This window comes from Sciurus vulgaris (genome assembly GCF_902686455.1).
Source record: "Sciurus vulgaris genome assembly, chromosome: 8".
Lineage (NCBI taxonomy): Eukaryota > Metazoa > Chordata > Mammalia > Rodentia > Sciuridae > Sciurus > Sciurus vulgaris.
This window is the reverse complement of record NC_136468.1, coordinates 80,559,941-80,586,282: the sequence shown is the minus strand read 5'-3', so window position 1 is coordinate 80,586,282 and position 26,342 is coordinate 80,559,941. Positions and strand designations below refer to the sequence as shown.

Sequence of the window (26,342 nt, the reverse complement as noted above, 5' to 3'; positions counted from 1 at the left end):
AGAAAGAGAAAGAGAGATCTTAAGGCTTTTAAAAAATTTCCTTGTGTTCACTTTGGATTATAATACCTTGAATAGGTCACCAAGGTACCACAACATAACTGCTGACTGCTATACCAAGGGGAGATTTATAAAGCTATATATCTCATCTCTGCCTCCTTTCCAATTTACTCAGTGTGGAAAATGCCATTGGCCTTCCAAAACCTTAACTTATGTTTGGATCCCTTCCATCTTAGAGTCTTATTCTAGTGTTGCTGACTATTAAAATGAATATTTCAGTAGGGCTGGAACAGTCTTATTAGTCCAAGCCAAGCTTTATATGACTTGTGCACTTTAAGAGGTTAATCTACCCAGCCTGCTTGCTTTGTTCAGAAGTATTAAATGGAAAGACTATAACATTCAAAGAAAGGCAAAGTTCACTGGGTAAGCCCTCAATAGTATAATGGAGCATAAAACCTCCAGAAATTTTTACCATAATATTTTATGAAACATATGCGCACACTCATTGGAACAAAATCCACAATAAATGGTTCTGAAGGTCAGCTCAAAGTCACCACATATTCAGTATCTCTGTGAGAAATATGACTATTTAAAAAGTGCCTGGATCTAGAAGCTTCCATTCCCTACTTTGAAGTTTATTATCTGTCCATCAGTGTGTTATATAAGGGGGGGAAAGTCACCTACTATAAGAATAGTACTATTTTCAGCCAAAGCATAAAGTTCAGTAAACTATTCCAAATTTCCCTATCAACACATCTTGTATTATGAACAAAAGGATTCACAGAGTGTAATTCTAGAAGGAAGTGCTACTTTAAGTGTGGGCAAAAAATGTAAAAATGAAAACCAGTTATGTTATTCTCCACTTCAAAATCAATTACATAAAGCTTTGATGTTCCTTGTTGTGAAGGAATAAAAGACACCTAATTTCCACATTTAAAAGCAAAGTAAACTGGAAATCAGCATGATTAGAGTCAACTATATTAGTATTATTCTGATGTTTCTCAAATGCCCAGATTCTAGGGGCAACAATGATTCTCCTAAGGGGAAGGAAGTAAAGGTCCACTTTGCAAGACAAAGGTCAGATTTCTGCAGGCAAATGAGACTTCTACAGTTGACTGTTCCTGGTTGTCACTGGGGGTGGGGGTGGAGGGGGCTAAAAGGTCAAGAGAGATTCCAAATTGTGCTCACAGCTTACGGGACATCCCTGGGGCTACCTTAATCAATTTAAGGTCATTAGGACTTTTCTTATTCTGGTTCCAGTTTTCCTCTCTTAAATCTTATTAATATACATTGGTAAATAAGTACTGATGTTGATTTAAAAGAAATTAGAAGTATTTAGTATCATATGCAGATCAAAAGATAGAATTCACTCAACAACCTCTTTTAAGTCTGAGACAGAGTTCAATGAAACTCAAGTAGAAAATAGTAGTGGATAATCTAGCTTCAACAACAAAGAATGATTATATAATAACTGTTCTGGTATTTTTGCTATGTGATCTATGACACTGATGTAGAGTTGATTTATTTATTTATTTTTAATTTTTGTGGTGCTGGCGATGGAACCCAGGGCCTCATGCATACCAGGCAAGTGCTGTACCACTGAGCTACATCTTCAGCCCCACAGATTCGATGTAATGTGATATGGTTTCACACAAATGTTACCTTCAACAGTTTCCCCAATCATTAACTGCTTAATTATGGTAAAATTTTATAGTTTACTTTTTAATAATGACTTTTGAATCACTGAAATACAACAAATGCTTTAATAAAAATTACTATCTGACAGTATATCAATGCTCTTCTATTGAGCACAAATACATGTCTAAATTTTCTCACAACAGAATTGGCAATACCCCAAATGTATTAAATTTCTAAGACTTGGAAAAGTTCTGCCTATTTGTAATTAACGAAGGATATCTCTAAGTATTTTAGATAGCGTGTAGAAAACATCTGTATTTAATTATATCATACTTTTCTTAAACAGACAATGGGAATTGAATTAGGAATATTTTGAAACCCCTATAGAGATATTAAAGTATTAACGGCTGTTCAAGAACTTTATTGCTACAATGCTTGAAAATGTTTGGTTTTACAGATCAACAGCCTGACACTTCATAAATATCAGATTTTCAATATAAAAGGAAGAAACTTGAAATACTGGACAAATACAGAAAATATATTACTCAAAAGAGCCAGGGATTTTCACTATTATTATATATCATATAAACAGGCACAGAAAATGTCTTGCACATTTGCGAAGATTTCAATAAGAGTGTGTAACATCTATCCTGATCAAAATTTCTCTTGAATTGTGTTGGGAACTGAGAATTTCAATGAGAATAAATTAACAGCTTGGTCTTCATTCTTCAGAGAGGAAAAACCCTAACCTGTTCTCATGGAAACAGAGACAAAGTATGTGTTTTTAGTACTTATCCCTAAGTTTTGAAAAAGATCAGATTTTCTTTCTGGATGCTTGCAGGTCCCAAATGCCACTTCTTTTCAAAGACAATGTCAGTTCTGCAGTCAGTTTTCAATTTCCCAGTGGTAAGAATATATTCAAAGGCTGTGTGCTCAGCAGGACAGAAGTCTTTCTCTGTGAATGTAACTATATCACTCATCAGTAACCTGCCATAAGGGGACTCAGTATTTTCTTTCCCTTTAGTGACTCCTTGGGTTCTTGCATGTCAGTGACTCCCTGAGACCTGGGGCAATATTCACATAATCTCCGTCCATAACTCCTCCACAGGCCACTGGTGAAACTAAATGTAAAGGTTGTAGATCAAAGTCCCCACATTCTAAGTCTCATGTCCTTTAGAGATCAACTTTCATAAACTATATTTCATGTTTTTGAAATACATAAAGGCTACTCTTTGCTTTCTTCCTTTTATCGCAGAGAAGTTTATTTATAAGAAAGGTCATATGATTTGTTGGTTATAGTGAGAAATACTGATACAATATGTAAAACTCAGTCATTCATGAATTTGTATAGGCTTCTATTGAAGTATTTTTCTATACCTCTTATTTTAGAAACACAAAACCCTTTAGACTATGAAAATAAAAAGGCACAGATTGCTTTGTGACATGTAACCATCCTTTCTCAGAATCTGGCATGATATGAGCTAGAGTTGGATAATATATTTTTATTCATGATTGATTTTATTTTTAAATCTTTGTTATGCTGCAGGTAAACTATAAGACAAAAATAGCTTCAATACATGTTTTTAAAATCTATATCCATTTTAATTACTCAAAATTTCTTGGGAAAATGAATATAACTATTTGAAATCATTATTACTCTGTAGATTTTTATATACAGAGATTTATACTTCTTAAAGTAGTCCTGAGTAAAATAAAGTAGACTAAACTATCTTTTAAAAATGCTTTTCAGATCAGTTTTAAATATAAATTTTTAAAATTGACAACCATCTTCTCTAAAAGCTGTACTTGGCAAACCTCATAAGATTTAGAACAGAATGTATACAAAATGTATATCTAAATAATGTTTAAATATACTTATTGTGATAAAAGCACATAACACATTAAATATACACATCTCAGAAAGCTCAGAAAGGAGACGATGGGAAAACAAACACAGTCCTTAGATCTACTGGGAATTTTACTAAATTCTAAATAGAAGCTTTAATATGCCAGTTCCTCTAAATAAATTTTAATATGAGATAATAAGGTCCAAATTCTTGTTCTCAGTTCTTCAATCTATGAGACATTAGGCAAGTCACTTACTCAGAAAGACAGCCTTGGCCTTACCTGTTTTCACCACATAAGCAATTAAAATTTAAAATTTAAAAAATATTTTTCAGGCAAAATAAAGTTTTTACACCCATTTTTATAGAAAATTATTAAGACTCAGGAGAAAAACAGTTAGTGGAGGCTAGTAAAGGCCTTCACTATTGGAAATAGAAAACAGTTACATTTTCTGAGGTATCAAATTTCTATTTTCTGTTACTCTATTCTTTATTGTGAATAGGAAAATAAGTGGCTAATAACGAAATATGATTATCTTTTAAATTTTAAAAAGGTATTCTGATAGAAATACGTAGGTAAGTGTGTTGGAGGGTGTGGGGGGGTACTGTTTGTGTTTGCCTGTGCATGCAACCATGTTTGCATATTTGTGTGTGGTGGGTGCAGGGGAAGGAAGGTGTAATACCTATAGTTCAAACTCTTTGATTTTCCTCTCAAGGCTACAAAATAAAACAACAGATAAGTAATGGAAGAGCAAGTGGGTTTATGTTAAGCCAACTTACCAGTTTTTCGAAGGGGAAAATCATCCTTGGTATCTTGTGCTCCTGGTAATGTGTATTTGTAGGATGGAGATGTTCCACTAAGGGGTGGAGAGCTTTGATCCAATGATGTGTGGTGGGCAGCCCTGCAGAAGACAAAGAAGGTTCACCATTGACGCTGGAGTTTTTACTGCATGTTGGTCAGCAATAATCAGTTGCACATGCTGTACACGCGCCTCAGCTGTGTTTATGTTCTTTCTTCCCAGTGTATACAAACCACAGCCTCATGTAACCACGTTCACTATAGCAGTATGTTATGGAGTAATGCAGGATTCCTAAGAATGCCCATCGTGTGTTTGGTCACATAGTCACATAGAAAAGCTCACCCCCCTAAAAAGAATTTACCAAAAGCCAGAGTTTTTGATAATTTGAGATTATTGCGCATGTTTTCTTGAGAGCTATACTAGTGAAAAACGTCATCATCTGGATCCTTTTTAGTCATCAATGTAGAACAACTAAGGTGGAAACATATATGAGGACTTCTTTAAAAATTGCTAGAGAGCACATTCAAGTACTTAAGGATAACTTCTTTAGTGAAAAGATGTTACTTTGCCAAAAGTCCCAGGTCTCCTGAGTTCTATAATAGTTTCAGAGGTGGGAATGAAGATTACATTCTTCAATATGAAACTAAATTTCAAAAATATTTTTCTTTCTTGGGTGTCTACACTGAAAAAGATGCACTGTGCTACTGGAAAGTACTTCGTAGGACTGAAAGAGACCACCCAGCAGCTATTAACATCTACAATTGTTACATACAATGAAAACAGTGAATAGGGCATAGCACCACACAATGGTTGTTCTCCCAGTAGTATTTATTTGAATAATACATTCTTAAGAATTGACTGTTTTAAGGGTATTTCACCTACATATAGCTGGTAATAATGATATTAAATTCAGATTCACAGATTAATGATTTATGGTTATCCGGAGGTAGACACCATTGAAGTTCAATTCCATGTAAATAAGAATGGATTGCTAAATAACATGTGAGAGCCACATTTAATACACTCAAGAGAACAAAGACTTTGCAGTTGAGAATTATTTGCATGAGGTTGTTTCTAAGTACAAAATGGTATTATCTTTTCTTAAAACAGGCTTTAATTTTGAGGTATGTATGAATTAGTTATAAATTATGAGTACAATTTTGGCTGACAATTGTGTTTCTTTTCAAATACTATGGGATGTTGATTAAACATTCGAAAATTTCAGCAGTTTCTCAAGTTAACTGACATTCATGATGGAGATTATAAAAACCATTAAAATGTGTAAAACATTCTGTAATCTGCCTGTTACTTTTTATTCAGAATGCAAAAAAGGGTAGATACTTATAAAATAGACTTATAATTACAATAACTATAAAAACACCTCTTGGGATGTTCCCAATTTCCATATAATAAAGTAACAGTATTTACTTCCTAACCTTGATGATGTGAGCAATTAAAAAAAATACTCATTTAAAATCCCACAGTCACTCAGTAAACACATTTATGAGAGAAATTAAACCATTGTCTATTAATCTATTATCCAAATGTGATTTGTCTTTCAGTTCTTTGCTCTGATTTTCTACATTCTTCATATTCATAGAAAGAAGAATTATATATTACATAATATCTCTTTACTGGACTTGGGAAAATACAATTCCATAAAAACTTGAATACCATAGCAGTGTATGTGTCAGAAGTCAAACTATTATTTTACTGGGTGAGAAGAAATGAGGTATAGTGGGCAGGGAGGGGTAAACCACTCACTGAAGACTTAAGATTTATTTATTTAACTACCTCCCTTTTCTTCCCCTCCTTTTCCTTCTTTCTCTTCCTTCCTTCATTTTTTTTTTTTTACTGAGTCAAAAATCATTTGGATCTAAATATAGCCATCACTTCCATTTTATATCAAGCCAAGAAAAATAAAATAAATTCCAATCTGCCAAATCTTTAGAAATTATATATAGATATCAGATGCACCATCTGAGAATAGAAAAATTCAAAATACAAATTCATTTCTATATCTCACCCCATTTGTCAGTTATTCATTCAACAAAGAACATGTATATTTCTTTGTCCTCACGATGACAAATGCTAACATTTATTAAGCACTGCTCTCCGTTATGAGTAACTTTATCACCTTATTTCATAGGACCTTCCCAGCAACCCTAGAAGGCAGGTACTATTATTATCCTCTTTTTATGGAGAAGGAAACTGATCCTTAGAGAATTCAAAGAACTTGCCCAGAGCCACACAGCTGAGAAATGGCAGGCCCAGGATTTGCGCCCTGCTCAGCTAAATACAGAACCTGTGCTCTTTACCCCTGAGAATGAAAATAGCCAAACACTGAACATACGTGTACCAGAGCTTGGGATGGCGGCTCACGGAATGATTTTTTCCATTAGTTGGAGTGTCTTTCGTTGCTGATTTACTCAACAGGAATTCTTGAAGCTTCTGCTTTACTTCTGTACTTGCCACTGCCCCTGAAACACACACACACACACACACACACACCCCAGAGAGAGAAACAGATGTTGATTGTGAGTCTTGTCTTTTCATGTCTCTAGAATATTTAACAAAGATTAAGAAGTAACATAACTGGTCACAGCATATAAAGTTTTCCTATTAAAGAAGAAACCAGAATCTAAATCGGCTTTAGAAAATGACACAGTGATGTTTTGCAACTATTACTTAAACTGCCAATTTTCAAAAGACCTTCAATGAGTTCTTTAATTGCTTTTGCAGAAAGGGGATTCCTGGAATTAATATTAATGTCTTTTTAAGTTTAAAAAATACTGCTGAGGAACAAAACACTGTGTTTTAAAAATCAAGATTCTTGGGGGACCATATCAGAGCCCTTAAATACATTAAAATGATCTTTTCTGGGTTTATAGTTTGAAAAACTTAACATTTTTAAAAACCCCTTTGAGCATTAAACAAATAAATATTGCTGACAATTTCAGTTCAAGTCATCAAATTTTAAACCTCGCTACGACCTGAGTTTGAACTGACCTAATACCGGGAATTATTTGGATTTGTCTCCCTCTTGTGGACGCAACGTTTTCAAGTGTGCTGCCTTAAATCTTCCCAAAGTCTGAGTATTCAAACTAAATGGAGGCTAGATGTGGCTTACAGAGCAATTATTAATTATTTGGTCAGGAGGAAAGAAAGGATAGTGAGGCTATGTGGATGCAACTTTGTTATTAAGCAGTGTGGCTTATACAAGACTGCTTTAGTATGACATTATTTTCAAGGTCCAAAAGAACAAAAATTCTCATCTTTCCAATGCTACGTTTACTTCCTAAGATGCCTTGCAGATTGAATAGAGAGCTGATATGTGAATGTCAGAGATTTACACTTGTCTATAATTTATTCTTTTAATTAAACACAGGCAGTTTTGATACATTTAATTCCACTCTTTATCAGGCTTCTTTCCAAATGATGATCAGCTAAAGGTGAGGGAAGAGAGTCCATCTTTTACCCTGGTTCCTCTTACTTTCTCGTCCTCTATCTTTGCCTCTGAGAGGAGGAAGCTGCTGTTCTCTGCGGTGCCTCTCTACTTCCTGTTCTTGCCTCTGCTGCTCCAGTTTCTGCTCCTTTTCTAGGAGTTCTTGTTGCTGTTTTATGGCTAGAAGTTCCTGTTGCAACTTGCGAGAAGAGAAAGACATGAGAGTGTGCAATTTCTTTAGGTTTCATAGTCATTGCTGACTGACCAAAATTGAAATGCTAGGAGCTTTTGGAACTTGTCATTAGTTCATAGTTTTACCCACTCATTTTGAACAGTATGAAAATCTGAAGGCAAGCAACTAAATGTCAAGATGGTCTTACTATCATTGACAGATAGGTTTTTAGCTAACTCCATTACCTGTGTCTCCCTATCAAAGACAATTACCAAATGCACTCATATCTTTTAGTTTCTGTTGATTAAGTCTTTAGTTCACTGAGAAATTTCCCTTTGTACATATAAAATATACAAACTAGCAAATGTAGGGACTGCCCAGAAGTCTATTTCACAAAGTCTCTCACTTTATAAATAAATAATATAAATCTTCAGCTCTTTACCTGAGAAATGAAAATAATCAAGGTGAATAAAATGGTGAGATATGAGTTAGTTTGGGGAAATTTACCTGAAATAAAATGAAGGCTAAAAATGCCAAAAACCTTACAGAAAATGTTCTCAATAGATTAAGGTAATCTGAGGGTTCATAATAGGTTCTTCTTTCAAAATAGCAGAAGTCTTTAGACTCTCATGTAGCAAATAAAAACCTATAGATGAGAGACTGATCAAAATGAAATCACTTCTATGAAGCTACAGTCTAAGCCCTATTGTTTGGCTTTCTTTTTTATTTTTATTCATTGTACACAAATGGAGTATAACTATCATTTCTCTGGCTGTACATGAAGTAGAGTCATACCATTTGCATCTTCATACATGTACATAGGGTAATGATGTTTGTCTCGTTCTATTGTTTGGCTTTCTGAGTCCCTTGAATTCACTTCTAAATAATGAATAACATGAATATGAAATATTCCTAATAGTTATGTCAAGATGTCAGCTTCCTTTTAGACTGAGAAATGTATATCTATGAAAAATAGTAAATGTGCCCACTGACGAATGACTGGACACTGAGTTCTACTTAGCCTCCAACATTACTAGTATGAGACCTGACAAGTTACTAAACTACTCAGAGCTTCAGTTCCTCGTGTGTGAGAACAGTCTTCCTCACATTTCATATTCATAATGCATAAAAATTTAGTTTTTAGGTTTGAACCACACTAGTTTTCATTATTATTGCTATTTGTAACTTTCAACACTAATGAAATTATAATTTATTTTTATATTAGATTAGTACCTAAACCTCTGAATTTTATACTGAAAAGTTACAGAACAAAAATTAAAACCTCTGTGGAATGGCATCAGGGTCCCTCAGGAGCAACAGGAAGGCAATTGGGCATGTCAATCATGACAGCCTTGCCACTAGCAAAGGACCCGGTTAGAAGCAATTCTGGTTACTCTTCATATTAAAATCTTTGGCACTGTGGCATCAACACACAAGTCCCTTAAGGGATGTTTTAAAATGTTCCATTGTTGCTTAAGAATTCATGAACCCTGCTTACACGCTGTTTCAATGTCACTTCTACACAGATATTAGGATTGGTCACATTGATTCGGAGCTTCATCCAAAGCCCCAATGCAACCACACTTCAGTCTCTTAGGAATCTAGAAAAGCACACAGTCTAAAGACCATAGCTACTATTCACTACAAAGACTGCAGGAAGGAAGTTTAAAAAATAGAAAGAAAATACTTCATCCATCTATTTCCAGATGTTCTGACCCCTGAGCAAGGCAGAGTGATTTAGGAGCTTTGAAGGCAGGTAAGACAAGACTACAGCTCTTGGAGCAACTACTTTCATGCTGTGTAGCTTTGGAAAATTACATGATCTATCTCTGCCTCAGCTTACTAGATGGAAAAATGGGATAAGAGCAACCTAGCCTAACAGATGTTGATTATTAAAGCAAGAGAGTTAAAAAGCATCATGTACTGTGTCTTCCTCATGCAAATAAAATCTTAATGAGAATTAAAACTATAAACTTTTAGCCTTATCCATAAAAAAGGAACAAAATAAAATAAAAAGTTAAAAACGTAAGTAACTTCCTAATCTTTAAAGGAAATTTTAAATATGTCTTTAGCTTCTGAGAAAAAGAATGCATTACTTTGGAAATCACTTTAAAAGCTAAATTTTCCTTTTAGCTTTCTCATAATCCTTATTCTCTTAAGAGCTCTTTTCCAACATTTTCCAGATGTCAATAAAACTACACTATATCATTTTGTTTGTGCCACAGAAGCAATTATCATCTTTCTATTATTAGTTTCTGAGTAAAATTAAATAATAAACTATTTTCCAAAAATTACACTAATCTTATGACTACAAAGGCACCAAATAAAAATGAAAAGAAGAAACCTAAAGACAAGCAACTAATATGCTAATGACTTATTGGCACTGCCCTGTATTCAGGGAAACATGACTCATAGACAAGTAAAATGAACTATATAGTTCCTTCACCAACTGTGGTGGAGAGTACAAATCTTCCTCATGCATCACTTCCAACCTAATACACCTGGGAGGACTAAGGAAAGAGATCAAGGCATCAATGGTCCCATTATTATTTCAAAGTCAAATCAAAACAATACTTTAGCATTCATTCAAAAATAATTTTTTAAACTGAATGAAGTTTACTCATATTTTAAAAACAGCCATGAGCTACAGATTCCATAAGGAACCAAAAAGTAAATCCTTATTCTTACTTTTAAGGTATTTTCTACATCAATAATGTGAAAGAGTTCTTTTGGTAAAGATCATTAGTAAAAGAAAAAATTATATATTGTATCAGATTTTAAGAGTATTTTTTAAAAGGAAAATAAGATAATATAGACCTTCCAGGCTAAGGAAATACCTTGTACAACAAGAAACATAGGGAAGGGGATAGCTTTATCTTCCCAGCCACTGTGATATTAACATGGTAAAGTTATAAAATATTAGCAAAGATTAGTTATCTATACCAGCCTCACATCAGTGGTTGTGCCTGATATGCAAGCAACAGATTAGAATACAGATTAATAAAATATAACACATAATTCATTATATTAATAAATTGTCATATAGTGAAGTCATCTTTGAAGGAATTGGATATAAAAATAAAGTTTTATCATAAATATCTGCTGCTTTTATATTATTGTCATAATAAATTCAAACAAAACATTTACTGAACCAAATTAAAAGATGTTTGTTTTGAAAAATTTTTGTCATATAGTTGAAAAATATGAATAAAGTATTATTTCTTTCTGAAGATACAAAAAAAATGAAAACATAGTGGCATCTATAATAATTTGATAACAGGACATCATGAAAATAATTCTGGGATAGGGTATGGATTTACTTCTTCTGGAATAATTTAAACAACTCGAAATCACAAATTGTCAACTACTCTCAAACTTCTTTTAATAAGATATTATCTACGGTCCTATAAAAACATTGTAATATTTTCACCAGTTTGTCCATATAAAACTTCCTAGAGGGGCTGGGGGCATAATGGCTCAGAGGCAGTGTACTTGCCTAGCATGTCACATGAAAAGCTCAGTTCAAGCCTCATCACTGAAAAAAAAAAAGTTCTCTCAGTTCACATAAGGTGACTGATTTATTCTTTCTGGTAAACTGTTTATGCAGATTCTGTATAAATATAAAATGGGTCTTTCCAGGTTCATGGTTCTTGATGGTGAGCAGATGGGGTAATGCACATATTGGAGAGAATCTAAATGAGAGGGAAAAGTTACTATTCCTTACAGCTAATTCTGCTAAGCCAAAGGATAAAAGAATAATAGAGGTCTAAGAAGCAAAGCAGGTTTTTAGCAGGTACTTACCCAGGGTTTTCACTAATACAATGCACTTTCCTTCAAGTCATATATCCATGTCTTAATCACAGTGAAACTTTCCCCTGTGTTCTCCCATGCCTGTGTCATGGTGCAGATACCCTGACTAAGAAGGTCAGAGACAAAAGAAACATTTGCTACCTTGATGTGCTCCTGAAGCTGAGCCTGGTGCTGCCGGGTCAAGTTCTCATGCTGTTTCTGAAACTCTGCTATCAGGAGTTGCTTCTGGATTTGTTGCTGTTGCTGGATAAGAAGTAACTCTTGCTGAAGTTGCTTTTCACGGACGACAGGGTCCACCACAGGCATCATCATCCTGAGGTCTGTCCTTAAGTCTAAAGGCGAGATGGGCTCCAGACCTACAGGAACCTCTGACTTCACATCCACTAGAGAGCCAGAAAAAAACAAAGGGATGGTGGGTTTGAAAAAGAGAATGGGAACTTAATACAATAATTTGGAAACAAGCAAAAAAGACACTACACTATACCCTATATAACAAGTCTTATGTCAATGACTCTAGTCACTTCTTTATAATCATGATAGAAAGGCTTTTGTATGTCAGTTTTGATAAATGGACCATATGCTAACTTTCATTCAGTATTTTGTACTCTGCCCTGAATCACCTGCACTTCCCTTGTTCAACAAGATGAGTTCACTGGTATCAAAGTCATTCATAAAATTATTCTACTAGACCACTTACAAAAAATAAGTCAATTTAGGACCAAGAAATTAGACAGCATTAAGGAAAAGATGTCATACATGAAGAAAGAACTTCTATAACAGTTTGTATGTTTATGAACTTTTTAAAAATTAGAGTCAAAAGACATTCAACCTTAAAAAGTAAATCTTGTAATACATTCACAGGGTAATTAGGCCTAGCAAAGAAAGAATACAAATCTGTAAGATGAAATGTGGAAAATGTCAATTAACCATAATAATGATGCAAAGGGGTGGCCAAAGTCAAACACCAAGGAATGAAAGTAGTCAAGTTTCTAAGTGCTGGTCTTTAAGTAGTAATTATCTATATCTCCATAACCTCATTCCTGAAATAAAAAAGCTGAAGTATGAGGAAACTGAAAGTAATAGTTCATTAAACCACCAAAGGAAGAAAGGTCTGCTGATCTAAGAATAACTATGGAAAAAAATATTTAAGTTGATGAAAATCAAATGAGAGAATGCATGTAAAGTGCTGAGTACAACTTCTAATAGATAAGAAAGCTGCTTCCTAAAGGAGTGTAAGCAGGAACACTCACTGACTGGGTGATGTCTAGATGCACCAGCTGTTTACGACTAGCATCCATTCTGATTGGTCGGTGTCCATGTCAAACTGATCATGAAATATTTTGAGTTTGACTTGATCTCTCAGGAATCAGGAAATATTTATAATTAAATGAAACAGGTTAAATTTAAGACAACAGGAATTTTGGAATGAAAGCTGGATGTTATGGCTCTTTGAAACAAATGAGTCACTATTCAGATCCAACCAAATACTGATGGGAAAAAAAATTCAGACCTAGTATACATATTAAGATGAACAAATTTTTAATAGAAAATTTTTTCAAAAAGGTAAACATTCTGGGAACTTAATAAAATGCTTCTATAATCCAATTCTAATATGCAGACTGCTAGTTTTCAACTTCTATTCTAAACTCTGAATGTTCCCATTTTTTCACCCATGCAACCCTGAAGATATTATTGACTCCCCTAGGTCTCAGTGCCCTCATTGTAAAATGAGATATCTACACTGACCGTAACAATAAGGTTGGAAAGGTTCAAATGAGATCACTCATTCATAATATTTATAGCATATAGCACATTTCTCAATAAAAATTTTGGATTTGCTTTTTAAAATTATATTAAAATGGAAATTTCTTATATATTACAATAAATCAATACAAGGAAAAACAGGAAAATAAAATGGTATAATTTCTATTAAATATTAGAAAATAAATACACAGATATCTAGAAAAAGAAAAGCATAAGAATTTAACAAGTGAAAATCACCTTCACTAGTAAAGAAATGAGAATTGTAAATAAAAAATAGCATATTTAATTATCATATATGACTCATATGCATATATCTGTGTGTATAATGCCCCATTGTATAGTATAAGTCTGTGACCAAATTATTTATTGCAGGTGGTGCTGCCAACCAATATAAAGTTTCTGCAAAATCATTTGGTGATATGTGTCAAGAGTTGTCAAATATTTCTACCATTTGATTCAGATTTACCAATCTGGAAATATATCTTACAGACATAATACTAATGGAGAAAAAAGACAAGTTCAATTACATATTGTTTACTGCAGTATTATTTTTACCATAATTGAAATCGCCAACTACAAGAAAATGTCAAAGTAAAATATGTCTCATCCAGGGCTGGGGTTGAAGCTCAGTGGTACAGCATTTGCCTAGAACATGTGAGTCACTGGGTTTGATCTTCAGCACCACATAAAATAAGTAAATAAATAAAGGTTTTGTGTCCATCTACAACTAAAAAAAAGGTCACATCAATTTGGTAGAAAAATATGTAATCACTAAAAATAATGTTTATGGGAACATTAAAAATGCTGTTACAACATGAAGTGAAAAAACAGTAATAGAGCTAGACTACAACAATTAAATGACATAAATAAAATTATTTTAGCAAATATGCTAAATATATATTACTGATCCCCTTAAAGTCCCTAGCTTCATTCTATATGTTGGGGTTCAGTAGTTTTTGAAAAGACAAAAATTCCAGCCCTCACTAAGTATACATTCTATTTAGGTTCTTAATCATATTGGCCTGTGAATTCTAACAGCAAAGACTGGTGATACAGGGAATAGAGTATAGTTATAATTTGAATGGAAATATGAGTGATTCTTCTCTTTTTTGTATTTTTCAAAAATTCAACTACTACTCTGACTACTCTTATAAGTACCTAACTTCAATTTTCAGATTCTACACTGAGAATACAAAGTTAATATTCCATATGGATTTAAGAGCTATTTTTGATGTTAAGAAAGCCTAAGAGAAATCCTTTCTGTAGATGTTACGATTTCAAATACTGAAGCTGTAAATGTGCTTGCATGTCATTTGAATTGTATGTGCATGTAAACTAGTGTCAATCTTGGGTTGTTAATATTGGTTATTTTTCAGAATTGCATGTATTGAACAGAGATTTGCATTGATGACACTTTTTGTGACACTTTAATAAAAATAAGAAAATGATTCATTAATAAACTGTAGTTTGATAGGCAATGTCTTCTAAAACACAATGTTTACGAAAGGAAAGAAATTAATTGTGACAAGTCTGAAAACCGATGAGGATGATGGCCTATGAGATCTCTTAGTTGTAATGTCCAACGTAGAACTTTCAGTAAGGACTGCAGTAACATGAGATTTTGAGCTGGCATAATTCCAACCCAAAGCAATGGCTGTTAATGACATATTTCACTTGTACATTAAAAAGGCCAAACTATGGCCTTCAGTTTTTCCATGTAAATCCCAATAAACAAAGGTCAGATTTTAACTCAATAAAGACAAAATGTAAAAATTCAAAAACAGTGGAGTCTCTTCTGACTGGCATTCTTATTATCCATAAACTACAAACATCAAACCCTTAAATTTTTTTTCCAAAAAAAAAAGACAAAGAAAAAAAATCCCACAACTCTCTGAAACAGTTATTGTAAACCTCAAAGGGTAATTTGACTTCTTAACCTGCTATCCCAACAGAAATGATTGTGTCTAACTGCTTGCCTTTGTTCAGAGACTAATCACTAAATTGTGAAAAATCACCCTCAACTTACAAAAACTGCTCTTGATTATAAATAATTGCCCAAGACTGAGAGAAAGCGGCAGGCAAGATCCCAGTCTTTCATCCAATTTATTCAGCAGCAATCCACATTCCATTTGTCTAGACTAAATATAGCAGCGTTTATACAAGAAATCAATAGTGCCTACAGAGAGGAGAGCAAAGGCATGAATATTTCATCAAACTCAGAGAGAAATGGCAATCAGCAAACTGATGGTTCTGGGTAGGTCATCTTTGGCCTGCTGGATTAGTTCCTGTTACTTGGACAATAGCTCATCTCTGCCTAATCATAATCATATCATAGTCATTCTTTCTATTTTTAGCATTAATTGCATTGTGGGTGACAAAGGCTCATCATATTCCAAAAGGGATGTTGAATTTTTCTTACATCTTTTGTGACAGGCTAATAAGCCTCCCAGGAGCAATAATAGTAACACAATGCTAAGGCTGAATTTCAACAAGTTGTAGTCCATTTTGTATCAGGAAATGTGAAAAAAAGGGTGTTATCTAGATCTGCTCTGTTATCATAAATAGAAATAATTAATTGCAAGGAAATATTAACCGTGAGTGTTAACAGTGGGTAAATGGAATTATCTCTGTTCACAACATGCCTTGTTTGGAAACATTAAAATTTCTCATAAATTACTCAGAATAGGTGGTCAAGGATACATACATTAGAAGGAAGGTGATAGAAAAAAAACTATTAGTATTAGCTATAAATGACTCAGATTCTTTTTAATAGATCTCAGCACCTCATGACATGTGTGAGAAAGAACCATGGCAAAGCTTTAGGTGGACTTGCCCTGTTTGAGATTAAATATATATGCAAATATATATGTTATGTTATAGTCTTCTTATTATTATATACCAAATGCCCAGTCAGAACATTTCCACATGTATATTAACTAGTCTCAATTATCACTTTACAAAATCCAGTTCATTCTTTCTTCACAGCTTATTTCTTTGACCATTACTCATATATCTCTGGAATAATTCATCGGCTGACATAATTATTCAGAAACAGTTTTTAATGAACCTGTAAACGAAAAAGTTCCCATTTCAAAAGCAAAACAAAATCCCAGATCATACAGATGTTTATAATAATTATATTTATTTAAGCAACATACATATCTGTTTTTTAAATTTCTGTGAGAAATATGGATTACTTTTTCAATTCCAGAGCTGTTATAAAGTTAATTCAGAGTGCTAAGGATAATATAGTAGCCAAGGAATGTTTCTTAATTCTTCACTTTAGATGCTCTTATTCACAGCACAGGTAAGCAGGGAGAATTTTCTTATGTTCAAAAACAGGACTTGGTTTGCTACTTTCTCAACTGGTTTGCAAACAAAGAGCCACCCATTTTAAGAATGTTTCAGTGAACACTAGGTAAGAACCAGGGATGGAACCATTTTAAGAATATACTCTTTTGTCCATGTACAACCATTATTTTGGCTGAAGACGGATCATGCCATTCTCAAAGCAGTAGAGTTCAAAACACAGGTATTTGCTCAAAAAACTGGCTCAGTCACACCACCAATTTGTGTGTCAATTAATTAATTTTTCCGCTCAAAACTGCTATAAAAATTGGAACCATGTTTAACAATCTCATGGCTACTAGATTACTCTTAGTCCTCTGAATTAACTTTTTAACAGCCCTGGAACTGAGAAACCATCTCAGTTAATATTCATAATTGCAGAGGCAGCAACTTAGGGTACAGTATCAATCATGCTGGCCAGAGCTAATTCACACTTGCGTTCTTTACACCAAAGAATGGTTGTCTACAACCACTGACACATGGACACATGCACTAAAACTTCGAGATCTAGGGAGAAAGAGAGGCTGCTCTTTCAGAGTTCTCATGAACTCTGCGTTGTCGTTTCCTCCTTTCATGCATAGAAACCTGTGAGAGTTTGAGCCTGCTGGCTCTGTTCACTAGGAGACGCAACCTGCTCTGCTGTGTTCTGCTGTAACATTGTCCATGTGTAGTTAACATCACTATTCTGGGAAAAGATTGTAGAATAGCTGCCTCAGAATCCATGTAGTCAGGGCTTCCTCACAGTATGGCAATGTTTAAGTACAGGGCAAGTTCTACAGGAAACTCCTTACATAAAACCTCAGAAGGAATACATATCTTCTATCATTAACCTTTGCATATTTCTATTTTGTTGAAGATTTTTAAACTTTGCCATGGCAGGCTGGTTCCATTTTAATACATCAATATGAATCCTCAGGATACTCAGTAATCTCAGAAATTCTAATCAATAACAAGATGATTACTGATGCTAGTTTATCAGGTAGTGCCAGAGAGATGATATTCTCTCTATGGTATGCAGACTTGTCCTCTTGTTTCTGAACTATTTGGCCAACCCCAAATTAGTAAAGACTAACTTATTATAGAGACACCCAGTGCCAATTAGGAGGTTATCTGGCTTAAAGTCACTAAATCAAACTCTTGGTAAGCACATGTGCAATTGTATTGGTTATTTGTTGAATAAGATAAGTAGTTTTCATTGTGAGCCTTCTTGGACAGATATTGAAGTCTTGAGGCCTGGGTGAAGAAGACCCATGAATAGCATAATTTAGTCTTTTTCCTAACCATACCACCTCATATGTGAAATATCAACTCCACATGGAAGAAAAGAAGCTTGGACAGTGCCGGGTGGTACAGGATCCACCTTCCTAAGATACTAGGATTCTAGTATTCTTGCCATTGTTTATACTGACCACCTGATAAATGTCCCCAAAGGATTCACAACAGTGTATATTTCCTTCCGATAATGAATTTGGCCACCCTCAGCTATTATGAAGAGACTAGGCCACCTCTGAGAGCAGAATGGGACCACTGAGCTTTTCTACAGAGCAAAGCTAACAGGGTGGGCATTAGAAAATGGAAAACAGGGTCTTTTTTGATGACACTGGGCCCAGAACCCACCAAAGGAAGCCATCACTGCTACTCAGTACTGCTTCTTTCTAGCAGGCTGCCAGTTGTGAAAAGATCATAGTCAATTTTGGGCTAAGACACTTGTTCAATGTCACTGGCAGGAAAGGGGGCCTGTGATCTACCACCCAGAAAAGCCCATGTCACTTCACTCTCACACTCGAGCTGCCCAAGGACTGCAAGCAGGGTGGGATGGCTTGTGCCTGCAAAAATGTTTTGTTTATTTGTTTGTTTTTTTAAAGTCTGTTTTTTGATTTCTCCTAATTTGCATCATGTGTTTTGATTTGGGTTTCCTAAAATGCTGCTTGATCAACAAAATTCTTCATTATCAGGTTTTGTCCCACCTCTCTAGCTTACCCCCTTCTACTGATTTCAGAATCTAAACCATGGTCTTTAACACACAGTATCCCTTCAGGACTTGTAGCACTGTTTCTTGCCCATGAATTCCTCCCTTATTAATTTAACACATTTTTCACTATTTATTGTTACTCTGCTAAATATAATGGAAATAAAAATGAGAAGTCTGAGGTAGTCCCTTCTTGTCAGAGGTCACAATGAAGTACATATAATATAGTATTGGGTAGAGTGGGATGGGACACTTAGGTTCTGTGGGTAGGAGGAAGTCTTGAGAGAGGCACACAAATGAAAAAAATATATACTATATTGTTCATTACAGGAAATTTTTTTCTAAAGAAAAGTCACTGATTATCCCAGGTGGAGTGAGAAAAAGCTTCACAAAATTATGCTTGCCTGACCCTCCTTATGCCAATTCAAAAGATGAGAAGTGAACTCAGGGCATGCAGCAATATGAACAAAGAAAGAGAAATGGGCAACTGCACATGGCTTGGTGACTAGACTCCATTAAGCACAGGTGACATAAAAGGTCAGAAAGAGGCAGGAGACAGTTATTTCACAAAGCAGGCAGTGTGGCCAAAGCCAGAGCCATCGGCATCAGCATCACTGTAAAGGCAAGGTATTCAACCTGTGATGGCCTCTGAGTTTACTCCTTTGCACAATTTGATGTGCCTAGTTTTGAGTAATTCTGTCAGCACTAATTGATGTCAGCTGTTTTCAAAAGAGAAGCAAGTGTGAAAAAATGTCGTATGTGGTGGAAATGGAGCACAGGGAATGAGACAGACTAGAGGAAAGAGTCTCTTCCCACCCCTTCCGCATCTCTGCCAGTGGAAGTGGGGAAACAGTAAGGGTGATAAACAGTAGAGAGGTTTTTAGACAAATTCATGGGCTTTGCTAAGAAGAAGAGCTTACATCTTTCTTGGGTCCCTGAAAACTGCTTTGGACCTCCTTGATGTTTCCCTTTTCTGCTACCACCTCCTACCCCCGCCTTTTCAACACTGATTTGGTTTAAACAAATACAATTTTGCAATATTTTTTTACATTTTTATTCTTTAGATTCTGTTGGTTTTATCGTAACATAAGCTGAGGACAGAGCCTTACGGATGCCCATTTGTATTTTGTTCCTATGATTCTTTGCCTCAATAGCTCCACTGAGGCATCAGTTCTTAAACATTATGCTATCTAAAGAAAGTACTGGAGACTGTTTAGGACTGTATCTAAAGTAACATTGAATTCATTGCTTTTATTGTATCATGAGGTCGACACTGACTCCCTGAGTAAGCATTTATAAAGCCCTATTAAATGACAAAACAGTTTTTTATCAAGACAAGGAAACATCACCTCTGCCTTCAAGAAACTCACACTCTGATGCAGGAGACCGATTCCTCAGCCACATGCAAGCCATGATACAGTGGGGACAATGAGGCTGGTGCTTCTCTGGAAGCTCTCTGCCCTCTTTCCTTTCTCTCTAGGCCCCTCCATGGGAATCTCTTCCTCTCCAGGGTTTTATTTGTTTCTTACGTGGCGACAATTCCATCTCTGACCTAAAAGCCAATTCGACGCATGTACAACTACCACTGGCACTCTCTGTCTAGTGGTCTCCCCCTCTCTTCTTCAGAACCCCTCAGCTCAACCTGGAAGCCAGAAAAGACACATGGGAATGATACCTGACACCTCTCACAGGAATGACCTTCTCTGCTCTTGAGTATTGTTTGAAGGTTTCAAGATCTCTCCCCTACCACTAATTGTATGGCTAAAGCAGTCCTCTCCTCTGTTACTGTCCTCACTGACTCTCACCTGAGGAGCCTCAGTCTTCCACAGGGCTGGCCTGTTCACCACGGTGCACTTTCGGCCTGTGTCTCCTGCCTCAACATGCAGTACCCTCCCATCACCTGAGCCAAGCGGATCTTCTTTAAGTTCCTTAAGCATGCCATGTTCTCTTAAATCTCAGAGATTCTTGATATGTGTTCTTTCTTCCCAAAACCTTTCTCCCTAATCACTGCCTGTTTTTCTAGGCCAACTCTTACTTATCTTTCCTATCTTGGCTAAAACAAGACTTACTGCAGATAAGACTTATGAGTCTTATCGAATTTTACCATTCAATTTTGGAATTTTTTCCCATAACATTTGTTTACCTTTACCACTATCCTACATTCCATGAGGGTAGGAACTGTTTTCAGTGCCTACTATACAGCATGAAAAGACAGTAAGGCATGTCTGGAATGAATGAATGAATGACTAAATGATTGGATGACAGTCACAAGACTATTAAGAAAATAAAATCAGAAACATGCTCACATGTGCATGTATATATTAAAATACACACATACCCAATTAAAACCCTAAAGTCACTACTTATTGAGATTTTTTTTAACTATTGAATAATATCAATTATTCTTGCAATAGTGAATACATATTTGAAAATAATCTCAAAAGTGTCATTTTGCTTTTTCTAGACCCTAAAACTCAATTTTAGGGTCTCTTAAAACTCCATATGCTGACATGTGATAACCATCAAACTGGAGTAGGAGACACAGAGGAAAATAATGCCTACCCATTCATGCTGATTGCCTGAGTAGGGATCACCAGGTACAGAACTTGTTCTGAATGACATAAGTGATAATGCCTCATTCATAAATGACTACCTCTGTAATCTCATTAGAAAATTAAATCATCAGTGACAAAAAATGTAAAGTGAGAATATTTTATTTTCTAAATCTCCACTTTGAAAGGTGAATTAAATTAATCCATATAAAAGGTAAAGTCTCTCAAATTTATTTAATCAAAACTTTTTGACATTTTACCTAAAATAACCACCAGTGATTTTTTTTTTTTTGAAACATGCTAAATTATTTTTTACTGAAAGTTCTTTGTTACAATGTATAGTGTTGGCAGGCATATATTTTTCTGGAAAATTAAATAAATAAACTTGAAAGTATATAACAAAAATGAGAAATGGGGAAAAAGTAAGACAGCCTTGTTTGATAACAATGCTGCACATATTTCACTTTAGTAATGCAAATATTCCCAAGTCGATTTTCTGCTATTAATATTTAATAGCATCATGGAATAAAAAGAATTGCTAAATTATCAAACACTAAAAGGATAATTTTTATAAGAATTTAAATTGGTTAGTCCAGAAACACAATTCTCCCTCAAAGTGATTTTGTTCAAGTCATGAATGTCTTTAGTTTCTTAGAGTGTACTGATACATGGTATAAATGAAAAGAAAATAAATGCAAAAAGCAATCTGGGCTTTGATTTACTATTCCCTTATTTCCCAGGAGTCTGAACAGGAAACAAAATAACCACAAATGACTAAAATATCAGTAGGCCTTGAAATATCAACTTAAGTTAAAGCAAACTAACTTTTTAATCAAAGCCTATATTATTTTGATTTACTTAATTCAAACTCCCTCTCGGCAAATATGCTTTCGAATTAAGTAGTCATAACAAACCATAACACAAACATGAATTGCCAACTAATCTGTAATACACACTTAGTTCTGAAGTATTGCAATGTTTGCTAGTTCTTTACTATTTGAGAACTTAGTAAAGGTTTCATTGAGTTCCTTGCACTAAAGCAACAAAATCAAGTCAATTTATGTGACTTGCAGAGTAACAGGAGCTAAGAACCTAATCCATATTGTTTTGTAATTTGAGATTAAAAATGTAATCTGATATGAAGGTACCTGCAAAAGAAACCTTGAATAGATGAGAAATTTTCAAGTTTTAAAACAGAAAATATTAGTATTATATCTAAAAGACTCATTTGTTCAGTCATATATAATTCTTCATCTGAGATCTAAATTCACTTCTAAAGAACTAAGATGAAGGTAGACACACTGTCCCCTTCCCAATTTTTTCTACAACATATATTTTCCTCTAGATTGTTGACAAGTACTATTTGTAAGTGGTTAACAAAACTCCCTCTCATGAAAATATATCAGAAGCAGAGGATTCCCTTGTAACTCCAGAACCTAGGATGTGGCATGTAATGTAATTTTAATAAATATTGGTCAAATAAATGATTGCTTAGCACATACTCTAACAGCAAATTGCACTTGTTTGTTCAACAAAAAAGTTTTTTCAGAGCGTATTTGTGCTCTTCTATCAGAAACGTACATTTGCAGAAGCATGTAACCGTGTGCTCTTTTCACAAAAGGGGGAAAAGAGAGTTTTATTGGTTCTTGTGTCCTGTTAGCAAAAAACAATTACCTAGAACCAGTACAAAAGAGTTAATATTTTTGAAGGCTTTAATGCTTTAATATATTTAGGATATCAACATTCATTAAGTATGCAGGAAAAACAAGAAAAAGAGCAGAAATGCTGTGCAGGAGAACTCCCTTCTTTTCCTCTTTAAGCCAGAATGTCTTTTCCTTTTCTTCTCTTTACTCTTTCAGTCCTGAAGAATGGGAATAGGACTTTGATCAAACCATTTTATTTTTACCCCATAGCTCAGGTGCTTCCCAAGTTTGAGGAAATCTTTATTACAGAAACAAATCGAAAAGTAATCGAGTCCTACTAAAGCTTTCTAATATAGGTCAGTACTGGATTTCAAAAAGTAAAATCATTTCTTTATAAGGTTGGATACTTTCTTCAGATGAAATCTTGTGAGTAGCACCAACACATAAAGCATGAATGTAAACATTTTGGAGAACAAGAAGAGGAACCAGTGTCCCATCTACTCACTGCCTTCCCTCTCCCTCCCCTCTGGGAATCAAAGCTCCCCGGAACTCAGTTTGAAAATCACTATTCCAGGGCATTATTTATTTGTTTGTTTTGTTAAATTTAAAACAGGGGAAAAATCACATTATTGCTCTTTCATAGAACCATGCATTCTTATTTTATAAGCGCTGGAGTTGTGGAAATCTGAAAATTCTGAATTGAAAATAATAAACGTACATGCAATTTAGAAAAAAAGTAAGGATTCAAACACAAAAAAATCTCTTATGTGGCATAATTTCGAACCTCACCAAACCAAATGGACTGGCAGCTATATTTATGTTATTGCCACATGGTGGCACCACTTTTGCTTGTAAATAGAAATACCCACTATCTTTTGTCAGCAAGCACTTTGGATAGGTGAATTTTAAAATATGTGAGTTTTCAGGACTCAAGCATTCTAATAAAATGTGACTTCCCGGTAATAGTTCCACCTGTGTCTTTCCAAACATGGGTTAGGACAAAGCTTAACAGCAATAGGTTGATTGTTCTGGAGAACTGTTTTTATTATTTAAATTATGAAGCCAGCACTAATACACTTATGTTGTGCTAAAAACTGTTTAGAACAGTGTTAATTCATTTGTCCTTCTTTACAGCATGTTGAGGATGTGCTATCTGGTAACCTGTTGAGTAGATAGTATGAATCGCGTTCATAGATAAGGAGACATGGAGGACTTGGCAAGGTCACAGATACAAGGCAGAACAACAGAAATTAGAACACACACCACCCAGTCCCAGAATCCAAGATCTCAACAATTCCGTTCTGATTCTTCTTCAGTGATACAAAATAGGCACTCTATTCTATGTATGCACTTCAGAGTATGCCTTGGTATACATGAGACCAAAATGTTTTTGTTATAATATTACATATTTTTTATTTTTAGAGGTAAAGAAAAGCACTTACTTGTAATTGCCAATATATTCCACAGAGAGATGTATAACTGAATACATTTCTGCATATTTTGACACATTTGTATATTTTCAGGTGAGCCTAAAGCAGTTTTCTTAACACATGTGTTTCAAGGCTCTTTTTAAGAAACAGTTCTGTATTTAATTCCAAATTTAGGATTTCACCCTTTCTTTTAGTTATATAAAATTCTGTTGTGTCTAGACAATTTCCTTTTATTCACCCCCGTTAAATTCACCATGGCTTTACTCTCCAATCTGTGGATCTACAGACTCAGAGGTAGACTACCTAATAATGAAGTCATCTTTGGTACTTGATTAACTAAATCCCATTGGATTTTTTCAGAGGTAGAGATACTGAATCATAATTAACTGTAAACTGTTAATGAGGTCTGAGTGTATTGTTCATAAATTTTTAGACTACTTTTTAATTGAAGAATGTAGTAACAAAAAAAAAATAAGAGGCAGCTGTTTTTTGACAGTGTGAGAAAAGATTTGACAGGATAGACTATAGTGGTACAGTTTTTTTCTTATTCCAGTGCTTTTTTTGGTTCATGATTCTTGTGCATTGTGAGAGAGAATTACCGGCCATGAAAGGATAACTTAATAGATAAACAGAGAGTTTACCTTAAAAAAAATCCTAAAGCCGTCAGAAAAACCAATCTTCAAATAAATAAGTATATATCTGTGCATTAATTAAAGATATCCATAATTTGACATAAGAAAATGTAATATTTTTTCATGTGGCTTCTATTTAATTAGACTGTCATTAAAATTTCTATTTTTGGTGGAACTCATAGTATGTTTATAGAATTAAACTGAACGAGGGAACTGTCAGCATTTCAGAATGCATCTCAATATTTCAGTCACGGTCTTGAGATATCAGTGTACAATTTGAAGTAGAATCTCCCCACAAACAAAAGTATAAAAAATTGTAAAACATATTAAAATTAAATTGAAATCTGTAGTGCAATCGGCAAGGTATGGCCCATGGGACAAAGCCAGTCTCCCTGTTACTTTATAGCCTCTGTCCTAAGAATGACTTTTATATTTTCAAATGATTGGCAAAAAAATATGAAAAAAATATAAAATTATATGAATTCAAATTTCAATGTTTATAAAGTTTTAGGAGATCATAGCTAATCTTATTCATTCATGTGTTATCTACAGTGGCTTTTGCACTGTCTGCAAAGTCAGAGTTGAGTGCCACAGAATCAGTTCAGTCTGCAGTCTAAAATATTTACCACCAGTTCCTGGAAGAAAAAGCTGACTGTCCCTTGCTGTAGAGAATATTTGGTTGATTTTTATTCTCACCCAGTGGAAGTAGAACCTTAACCCAAGATACCCACCTCACATGTGGCTCAATGTAAAAGGTTAAAAATTATCATAGTTTATTTTATCTAAAATAAGGCATGATTAGGGAACAGAATGTGCTGACAAGGAAAACACTGTGTATAACAAGCTCTAAGAATTTCCATTAGGTTAATGTATTTGAGACTCTACTGTTCGATGTTCATATCAAATAGTTAACTAGAAAACAAAAATCTAAAGAAGAATGATGGCATTTTTAAATGAGTACATGCTGAGCACCTGCTATGATTTTTTGTATGGATTTTCTCACTGAATGCAGCAGCCTTATTATTTCTATTTTACAAGAGGATAATGAGCGACAGACAAGTTAGAGTGATTCTGCCAATGTCACTCTTGCAACATTACTTTTTAAATGGTACTTTTCTATTTGATTTATTTAAAAACATGATAAATACTAATTTAAAATAGTGATAAATGAAAAACACTGTGTAATACGTCATACTAAAAGACTTGGGTGGATTCTCTTCCTAATTTCTTTTTTACAGGAGGTAGAGATAATATTCCTTTCAAAAAGCTAAGTATAGAACAATTACTGGTTCAATTAA

General features: G+C 34.5%; 1 protein-coding gene across 26 annotated transcripts in view; it reads right to left on the bottom strand.

Moving 5' to 3' along the window:
• Positions 1-26,342, bottom strand: part of HDAC9 (histone deacetylase 9) — a 926,898-nt gene that overhangs the window by 408,702 nt on the left and 491,854 nt on the right. For 13 of the 26 annotated variants that reach the window (XM_079152285.1, XM_079152284.1, XM_079152283.1 and 10 more), the window contains 4 exons: positions 11,848-12,089; positions 7,758-7,923; positions 6,633-6,759; positions 4,260-4,381 (listed from right to left, as the gene is read on the bottom strand). In XM_079152285.1, coding sequence (XP_079008411.1) covers positions 4,260-4,381; positions 6,633-6,759; positions 7,758-7,923; positions 11,848-12,089 — 657 coding nt within the window. The remainder of the gene's footprint in view (positions 1-4,259; positions 4,382-6,632; positions 6,760-7,757; positions 7,924-11,847; positions 12,090-26,342) is intronic. The other 13 variants (XM_079152300.1, XM_079152294.1, XM_079152297.1 and 10 more) reach the window with 6 other exon arrangements.